Here is a 10,146-nt window from a genome sequence, read left to right as displayed (position 1 = left end):
CCCTCCAAAAACACATCTGAAGCAGACTTTTGTTTTTATAATAGTCTTTATTCTTTCAAGGCACAGCAGATGTTGGCAGGGCTAGAGGCTATCAGAATACATTCAGCTAACTTTTTACTAACATACAGCTCTAAATCCCGGAGGCTCTAGGAGAGGAGCCTGTGATCACTACGTGTTCAGTACGCCACCCCCCAGAAAAAAAGAGAGGGAGGAAGGAAAAACAAACAGGTAATGGTCTGTGCTGCAGTTCAGTATTTTATCCCTCAGTACTCCAGGGATCCATCTCTAATACTGTTAAAATGAGACTACATACACACAGTCTCAATGTGACACAATTTTACCCAGCCACTGTAGAATAAATAATCTGATAAGGGAATGAAAACAAAATGGATTTACGGCTATAGTTGCGAGTATTTTTCTAGCTGGATACACATCATGGGCGTGAAAGCCTTTCAGTTCTGTTTATGATGTGATTTAAGAGCACTGCCCCACTGTTTGACTTCATTAACTGGGACCAGGGTTCAGAGATCTGACCCAAAGGGAGTTCGAGCTCGAGTTGTTCAAAGCCAACCAAATAACCCCTGAGGTCTACTTAGAAAACTGCTTAAACACCAGATAAGGTTTATATAAACATAGACTAAAAGGATGCAAACAAAGAAATAAGCACCTGCTCCAAAATCACCAACTGGAGAGAAAAAAAAAACATGAGGTCAGATGAGACGAAAAAGAAGAAAATGCAAAACGCATTCAAACTTGTAGAGCTGTCATTTAAAAGGCCATTGAACTTGGGTTTTTTTTTGTACTCTCAAAATAAAAGAACAGATTAAATAAAAAATTTAAAGCCCTATGAATGACAATCATGTTTATAAGTGCAAGTAAACGTTTGACTGGATCTGTGTGTGGCATACATTTTTCTTTTTCTCCCCCCCACTACCTTCCTCTAAATCATAACTAACACTGCTACCAATTATTTAAATTCATGATTAAATCAAATAATAGTATTTGTTGCTCTGGTTATCACAGAACTGAGTCTCAAACCTCCTGGGTCATCTAAAAAGAAAAAGTTGCATCAGAGAGATGGCTGAGGAGGACAGTACAAAACTATGTTTGTTTTAAATCTGTAAATCCCAAACAGTTCAACTGTTACAGAGTGCAGACACAAAAAAAAAACTGTTAGATAAAAATTTCAAAGCAGATAAAACATTCACAATTCTTTTTTTCTTTTTTTTTGTTGCAAGAAAGTAACAGACATCAACCATCACTACATCATCTCTACTGAGACTGATCTGCATTCCTTTATTTAACCTGAATTTTAAGTGCTCAAAGAACTCAACAAGGCTTCTAAGTAATGTAAAAGAAAACCTTTGGCATCATCAAATGTAAAAGTTCAACAAAAACACAATCAGTAACGGTCACACTAATGAATACTGTAATCATTTTTAGCTGTCTTGATCTTTTAGTTAATAAAGTGTAAACATCATCAGGGACAACAGTGATGATGCACCTCTGTTGAGTTCATAGATTTTCAGATTGAAAGTAAACATGAAACTCACTCAAGACTTTACACTTTAGTGTCAAACTTGGTAAATAAAGCAGAGTTCCATCCGTGAAACAGGTAATTATTGTATATACAACATACATTATGAAAAAATGACTGAAATAAACAAAAAACAGTTCACACATTCGCTAAGTGTTGAGTGTATCCATGTCAGAATTAATCTTTAGAAAATAGAAAATGACTCATGCAAAAAATATATGCCTAAGATTTAGATAAAATCTCATAACCCAAAAATACCAAAAATATATCTTAAAAAGTCTTCTGATAAGCTTTAGCGCAAATAGAAGACAGCCGAGCTAAATCACACCAATAAAATGAAACCTGGTTACAAATCAAAACTTCCCACCCACATCTACAGTGGAGAATGGCTCATAATCCTGCGGTTTCCTCTCACAGCGCCCCATCAGATGAGCACCACTTTGCTACTTTTACTGTGAGCAGGGAGGTTTCATTGGTACCAGGGGGTCTTGCGTACCCAGCGCAGGGTGAATCCTGCATCTGTGCGGATCTTGATAGAGGCGGCTTCTGCTTCTCTCACCGTCTCCTTTACAGACTGCATCAGATTCTGGGCATTATGCACCAACATTTCTGTAGCCTGGAGAGGGAATCAAATGAGGCAGGAGCCATTACACAAGATGTAACAACAGCCGGAATTAGCATAGAGTTCCTGAAACAATCATTTACAGTTTTACTTTGAGTGCACCGTGACTGATTAAACTTTTTTTATCCAATTACGGAACAGAATCTTTGATTCACGAGATTGAAGACTGTTTAAGCTAATGCACTTCAACAGAAACAGACTTAATTAAAGGCAAAGTGGAGGATGTTCTTTTTCTTGGTGGATCGTCAAAATAAGTGGTCCTCCTAACTGTCAATCATTCTGGTGATATGTTTACATTAGGCCTTCCTACATGCTCATCGCTCATTTTCACTTATTGTTGAATTATTATTATTATAAGATGAATTATTAAGATGGTTCTGCTATTTTTTTCTCAAACTTCCCTTAGAATGTGATGTGAAAAATGGTTTGAAGGACAAAAAAAAATTTAACTCTGAAATTGTTTGCGAGTGAATTAGATAATAAGGGACAAATGGACTAAGCTTGCTTATTGATACAGAAAACATTGCATTTTGTGAATGGGAGCAACTCTTTGGGAAATTAGTGTGTGAATACAGTCAAAAGAGAATATAACAGATCCAAAGCAGGTTGGATAATGACATCTGAACAACATAGATGTGCTAAAAAAAAAATGGTTTTAAAAATTGGTGACAGTAATTTATTTTGACCTGAATTAATAGGGTCATTATGTCACAAAGATGAAGTCTAAACGAGGTGTTTTTTGTGTCTTGGATTACATACCTACCTAGGTACCAGTTTTGTCCTCTAGAGCTTAACAAATATGTTCCAGAAAAGGGAAAACCATGAAATGACTCAATTAATTTCTTTAAAATCAAATAAAAGGATAGCCAAAGTAGCAAAATTATAGCTGAAGATCAAAGGTAGAGAAAAATGTCCATTATCAGAGATTTATTGTAAATATAAGGATCAGTGCATGAGCCAAATTTTCCCACCTACCTTTATAATTTGGTCATTTAGCTTAATTTAGAGATTAGAAACAATATCTGGGGTCTTGTGGTAAAATGAATGTTATAGAAAAGAAAATGAGACATCCTAACATGTAGATTGGTGAACTGAAGGATTATTTTCAGTTCATTTTAAGCCAAAAATGTCCACAAGCCTCCGTCATCCCTAATTAATACATTTATTCTACTTGCATTTATTTAACAAGAGCAGTAAAAAAATCAACTATTGGACATTTTTTTCTTATTAACAAGCTATAATGTGCATCTCCTGTGATATACATATGTATTAAAGTTCAAATGAAAATCATTGTAATGATGCTGATTTAATGGTGCCTGATAGGATATAAAAGATAAATTACAGTTGGTTATTGAGCAGTATGATGTTATTCAACATTAGGTCAATTTTAGGGGAACAAGAACAGACCCTATTAGCCTACAGTCTACAAACGCCTAGAGCTAATACATTTGGTCAACTCCTTCATAGGATAAAATGTATGTTAGTAAAAACCAGGATCTTTAGATTACATTCGGCTGACTTTTAGCCCTGATTACATGAGATAAAGGTTATTGATGTGACATGAGTTCGACTTTGAGTCTGAATCAAATTTATAGTCTCAAGAGTGTGAGTCTGATTAGAGGCACAATTCTTTACTTTTAATAATTCTTACTTAAATTCTTTCAGCTAAGGGTAGCTTATTTATAAAAAACAAAAAAAAAACAATGGTGTTGAATTAGATGTAGTTGTGTTGTTCTGTTACCTGCTCTGACTCCTCTTCACTGATGTTTGTTCGTCCCAGCATGGTAGCTTTGACAGTAGAAAGGATCTTAAGCTGTGTGCTGATGGTGGGAATTCGTTCACAAACCTGCAAAAGGAGGCAGAAAAGCAACCCAAGTTTCAGTTTATGGTTTCTGTAGATTAGTAAACTGTTCTACTGTGGACATATTCCTTCTAAAATACCAGCATCTCTTTAAGAAAATCCCCTCTATTTTAAATTTCCCTTTAAGCCTTTGAATAGGTTTTGCTGACCATCAGGTGTCATTGAAATAAAAAATGAGACTTAAAATTTGAAAGACTTGACTTTTATTCCTATAATCTGTTTAAAGAATCTGGTTAGTGGCATTAGGCTCTTTAGGTCAAATTAAATAAGTTGTCTCAATAAAAATTGTCCCTATTTTTCAAGGGAAATGTACTAAAGACAATGATAACAATTCAAAAAATTTTCATAATTTATAATTATCATTTTGTAAATCAACATTTTTTATGACACTCTTATATTAATTCTAAAATTACATTAATTTATGAGCAACTGAAAATAAAACCTTGTTTTAATTTACAACAAATTTTAAACTGTTGCATAAACAGGCACAAGAAACTATTATTAAAGAAAAGAAAACTATATGGAGCTATGTTTAAAGTTTATTATACACTTGGTAGAGTTACAAGGATTTAAAATCATGTAGAGAAGTTTGTTTTTAATTGAAAATGTAATGTTTATCTTTAAAGAGTTTAAACAATGAAAAAGGTGTATCATTTTTTTTATTTTCCAGTTGATTTTATAATTATTATTTTCAAAATTATTTATGATCTTCACAACAATGAAAGGAAAAAAAATTATTAAACCGGTGGAAAGACACAAACGTCACATTTGTATCTTTCCACTTGTTTCACTGCTTTATTTAACGATGAGCTCCATATCTTTGTAATGTTTCAATATTTGTGTTAAATTGCTGCTGCTTTTAGTTATTGTTCTTTGTTGTTTTTGGTTTTTGTTGATTTTATTCAATTAACCTTCTATGCTGTCCTTGAATCTTTTAAAATAAAATGCATTATTATTAGGTATTTGATGATGGATGGCCCTCTTACCATCAGCTTGGGCTTTAGCTCACTTCATAGATTCTTCAAAATATAAATATAGCTTTCAGTCAGGAGAAAGTTGTTGGTTAAAAATGAAAAGATTGCTTTGAACCTAAAACAGATCTTCCATGGGTTTAAATAATTTTGTGTGCAACTAATTGCTGATACCTGCAGCAGATTAGTCCTGATGCGTCTGTCCGTGCACTGCTTGGCCACTTCTTTAGCCAACCTTGTCACTTCATCTGAGGCCTTGGCGATGTCCTTAGCGCACTGAATCAGTGCACGCTTGTTTCCGCTCCCGCCACGCACCAGCCGAGACATTTCAGCCATCAGCAGAGCCATTCGCTTGGCTGCTGCTATGATGTCATTACCCTGAAGAAAGAGGGCGAAGAGGAAAAAAGAACAGCTATGAGCCAAGAAAATTGATTCAATAATTAAAACACGGAACAACAAATTTTGCTTTGAGGTAATGAATAAAACGACCAAGACAAGCATTAAAATGTTAGGATGTTTACCAGCTCACTTCATGCAGTGTCCCAGCAATTTATCAGAGCTATGAAATGAAATATAATATGCACTTTAATCCTGACATCACAGTCAATCTGAGGTTAGTTTCCTATAAGGTGATGCCATGGTGCTGGCCGGTTAGTGCAAACCTAGAACTGCAGGAAGCAAAAGCAGGTTATACTACGTAAGCAGGCAGTAAGGTATAAAGGCTGCATCACCCTGGAGTCTTTAGGAAAATGTCATCATTGGCCTCACAATTACACTGGCAGTAAGAGTGAGACAGAGGCTCCTCCAGCGACTCATTTTAATCATGAACATGTGGATGGGACAGTTGTTGACCCACTGTGCAACCTTAGCATCAGCATACCTGTGTGTCAGCCATCTTTAAGTAAAAATGCAGCAGCAGTGAGACAGCAGCTGCAGCTGGTGGGAGGTGTCCATGGCGAAAGATGCACTGCTCGTTCCCACAGCCACAGGCACTGTCAGCAAAAACTCCCAAGATTTTGGGTTTTAATCGTCCTGCACGGCTGTGGTCTGCATTCCTGAGTGTGATTTGCCTTGCAGCAGTATTCATACCTCTTGAACCACAAATCCCAAATATATTTACTAGAGGTTTTGTGCAAAAGTCCAACATAAAGTAATAAATACTTCTAAAATATAAGAAAATAAAAGATGGTTTTAAAAGTTTGAAAGAAGGCAGAGCTTTTTTAGGTGCCCTTTACTTTGAAATCTCTTAATGAAATAATGCAAGCAGATCCCTTCAGACTTGTGAATCAATTCAAGGGTTAAGGCAGAGTTATTAAACAATTCAGAAGACTTTGAACCTATCAGAAAACAGTTAAAGAGATAATCCATGCTACTGGGATCTTTTTCTTCAGCAGAAACAGAAAAACTGATTAAAGCGGATGTGAAGGATGGAGTTAAACAGTTCAATTCAATTATAGAGGTTAACTGTTAACTGAGTCAAATAAAATATAAATACAACTGTAGGTGCTAGAAGAAAGCCAATCTAATTAAAGCATATTTATGTCTAATTGTTGGACTTGACAAAATTGATGTTCACAGGCCTTCTCCATCCAATCTTACCCAGCATCTCTGTTTCTCAATAGAGGTGAGAATAATAAGATACAGATAATATCCAACAAGACCGCAACTTCAATACTGTAAAATCTAATTCTACAAATGAATGATTCAGACAGGCTGAAGCAAATAAAAGTATATGCCACACCTTTAAGATTTTTATTAGGCAAGAAGCAAATAGTTATTCTTACACTTTACAATGATGAAATATTGAGCATTGGTCTAGTATACAATTTTGGTTGCAAACTTAAAAAATGGACAAATGTTTTAAAGAGGTTTGGATACTGTTGCAATGCGTTGTCTTTGAGGGGGTTTCTGTGTGTGTGTTTGTGGGTGGGCTCAAACCGGCAGTGTCAAACCCTGGAAGCTGTGTGTACACTGAAGTGCATGTACGTGTGCAGACCTTGCTGGACCACTTGCGGGCCTCCTGGTGGAGAGACTGGGCAGCTGCCAGAATGGGCTGATTGACAGGCTGGTTGGACGGCATCATCAGCAGCTCTGGCTCATAGTCATCCTCACCATCAGTAAACTCATCTTCATCATCTACCTCCCTCTCCTCTACTGCCTCCTCATCCTCAGGCTGGGCCAGTCGGGACAAGATGGGTGGAGGGGCAGAGGGTTTTTGTGGTGGTGGGAGGATTGATAGGAGCAGGGAAGGAAAGAGAACAAATGGGGAGGGGGGATAAAAAAGGAGGGAGGGTAGGGGGAAGCAAGGGAAAGCAGGTGGAGAGGGAGCATGGGGAAAGGAGGCGTTTAGTACAGTATGAGCAGCACTGAATGAAAGAACAGAGGACAGGAGATTTAAAAGAAGCGAGGTGATAGAACAGGGATAGGGAAGTGAAACTGCACGCAAGGGTACAAACAGCTGAGATGGAGGGGAAAAAAAGGAGAAAAGAGATCTGGAAGGAGGGCTGCAAGGGTGCACGAGGTGCCTGAGGCGACGACTGAGTTGACAGTTCAGACGGACAATCTAACTGGAGCCAAAATCAGTATCTGGAATCTTATTGGTGATTTTAAGAGTGAACAGTGTGGTGGCAAACTGAGCAGGACATAGAACCATAATGAGAGATTGCTTTCGTTCTGCTTTTTCACACATTTTTCATAGTTTTTTTTTTTAAACAGCTTCAGAGGATCTGTAAGGCAAATAAGGTTATGAGACACAGAGAATAAAATGAGAATGGATCCTTGATAATCAGCAAATGCAGTGGAGCACAATGGAAAGAAAATCTTTGCATAATTAGATTTTTAACCCTTGGTTATGGTACTTCACTGTGTTTAAAAATGACTAGTTTACAGTACACTCAATGTAATTATCTGGTCTTGTCCATAAAATGTCTCAATACACACACAGGCTCCTCTGCTTATTCAGTGCAGCTGTTTTTCCTTTGTTTTCCTACAGTTCTCTGTGTAAGTGTGCATTTGGATTTCCCTACATGCCTTGAACAGATGACAGTTTCCAGTTTTCCTCTGAAAGTGGAATCGAGCTACTGATGTCCACATTTCAGGATAAAAAAGAGATTTTCTCTAACTACAAGCATATCATAAAGGAGGCATCTTGGTCCCAATGGAGAGAAATTGTGTCTCTGCAATAATAGCTTAACTAAAACAGACATTTAGAACAGATACTGTATTTATATGAGGTAGTATTGATGAGTGTGTTGGAACTGACTTTGCTGGACCACTTGCGTGCCTCGTCGTGCAGCTGCCTGGCTGCCACCATCATGGGCTCGCTGAGCACCTCACCGGCCTTCTGCTCTGGGAACTCCTCATCCTTCTCCTCTGGGGGAGGAGGCCGAGGAGGAGGCACCTCCCCCTCTGGCAGTGGAGGTTTGGGTGGTGCCTGTTCATCACTAACCTGAAAAAATGCGAACAAGACACTTAAAAACATAAATCAAAATGGTTGCTTATTCCCATATTTCCCGATTGATCTAAAAGTAAAATAACGTATGCAATTTTAATTTAAAGTAACATGAAAGGCACAATCTCTTGAAACATATATGTTCCTAAATGCAAAATCCCCAAAATTTCCTTAACAAGTGCAAGTAATTTAAACCATATCATACTTTTTCCACTGTCGTTTTTTTTTCATTTCACCTTTTTCTCAATTTAAATAGGTATGGAAAAAAATACAAATTATTGAAAAAGTACATTTACTTATTAGCTGAACACAAAATGAGGATAGATTTATTTATTTTTTAACTCTTACAATCATTTAATCAAAGCATTCTGTTTCCAGCGTGCACATATTTTTAAAAATTATCTGCATAGATTGGACGTTATTGGGCTTTTTTTTGCATACCCGATAATATATACATTATGTATATTAAAAAACAGATTCAAATATCTTGCAATTAAGTGCCATCCATCCATCCATTTTCTTTACACGCTTGTCCCAAGTGGGGTTGCGAGGGGTGCTGGTGCCTATCTCCAGCAGTCAATTGCGGGGTAAACCCTGGACAGGTCGCCAGTCCATCACAGGGCAACAAAGAGACACACAGGACAAACAACCATTCATGCACACACTCACTCCTAAGGACAATTTTAGAGAAGCCAATTAACCTAACAGTCATGTTTTTGGACTGTGGGAGGAAGCCGGAGTACCCGTAGAGAACCCACGCATGCTCAGGGAGAACATGCAAACTCCATGCAGAAAGACTCTAGGCAGGGAATCAAACCCAGACCCTTCTTGCTGCAAGGCAGCAGTGCTACCCACTGTGCCACTTAGCAGCCCCAATTAAGTGCCAATTATTTGAAAATATATTTCTAGTTTGACAAAGTGAAAATTGTAACTAGAAGTGCCCAAACCAAAAACTCAAATATAGGAAGACTTAATGAACTCTGGTTAGGACACCAGACACTTAAAGATCACAAACAAAAAGAGGCTCAACTGGCCAAGTTTAGTTAAGCTCTAAATAAAACAAGACTAGAGTTAGACAGAAGTGTAATTGTAAGTTTCGTGAGTTTTCAGATGTTCCTACATGGAGCTGATCCAGGTCTGGAGGTGGAGGTGGGAAGTCTGGTTCCTGAGGTTGAAAGGCTTCTCTGACTTTTCCCACTGCAGCCAGAATCCTTAGACAAGAGTCCAAATAAGCTTTCTGTAGACCTGTAAACAAAAACAAAAAAATTAAGAAAAAACCAGAGATGAGAAAAAAAAAAGTTACTAATTATTGCAGCATCCTACACAAATCATTTTATAGCTGTAACCTTTGTCTTGTATGTTCCCGGCCACAGCCTTGGCATCCATCACCATGGGTGAGATGGTGTGCGAGAGAATGTCTGAGGCATGTTTTACTGTATCTCTGAACCTCGGATCTTCAGAGTTCTCCACCTCCCTTTTGGCTACCAACAGGACCCGGTTTGCACGCCTTGCTATGCTTGTTGCTCCAGCAACAAGCATTTGAGGCTGAACATTGGCCATAGCGACTCTGCACTTGTCAATGTCTTTTTTTATGGCTTCTTCAGAAGCATCCAACAGTGATTTGGTGTCTATAGCTTCATCAACCAGTCCTAAGGTGCACATGGACAAAAAAAAAGAAATGCAAGTCAACTGAAATTGAAGCTT

General features: G+C 37.6%; 1 protein-coding gene across 7 annotated transcripts in view; it reads right to left on the bottom strand.

The window, feature by feature from the left end:
* Positions 1-27: 27 nt before the first annotated feature.
* Positions 28-10,146, bottom strand: part of LOC119790646 (vinculin-like) — a 32,133-nt gene continuing 22,014 nt past the window's right edge. For 3 of the 7 annotated variants that reach the window (XM_038296261.1, XM_038296262.1, XM_038296263.1), the window contains 7 exons: positions 9,789-10,091; positions 9,563-9,687; positions 8,254-8,439; positions 6,988-7,164; positions 5,166-5,369; positions 3,901-4,005; positions 2,007-2,153 (listed from right to left, as the gene is read on the bottom strand). In XM_038296261.1, the coding sequence (XP_038152189.1) occupies positions 2,007-2,153; positions 3,901-4,005; positions 5,166-5,369; positions 6,988-7,164; positions 8,254-8,439; positions 9,563-9,687; positions 9,789-10,091 (1,247 nt within the window). Of the gene's footprint in view, positions 2,154-3,900; positions 4,006-5,165; positions 5,370-6,987; positions 7,165-8,253; positions 8,440-9,562; positions 9,688-9,788; positions 10,092-10,146 lie in introns of all 7 variants that reach the window. The other 4 variants (XM_038296266.1, XM_038296267.1, XM_038296260.1 and 1 more) reach the window with 3 other exon arrangements.

The sequence above is a fragment of the Cyprinodon tularosa genome, unplaced genomic scaffold, assembly GCF_016077235.1.
Source record: "Cyprinodon tularosa strain WSP-4 unplaced genomic scaffold, ASM1607723v1 ctg37, whole genome shotgun sequence".
In the NCBI taxonomy this organism is placed as follows: domain Eukaryota; kingdom Metazoa; phylum Chordata; class Actinopteri; order Cyprinodontiformes; family Cyprinodontidae; genus Cyprinodon; species Cyprinodon tularosa.
This window is presented reverse-complemented; position numbering and strand designations above follow the sequence as displayed.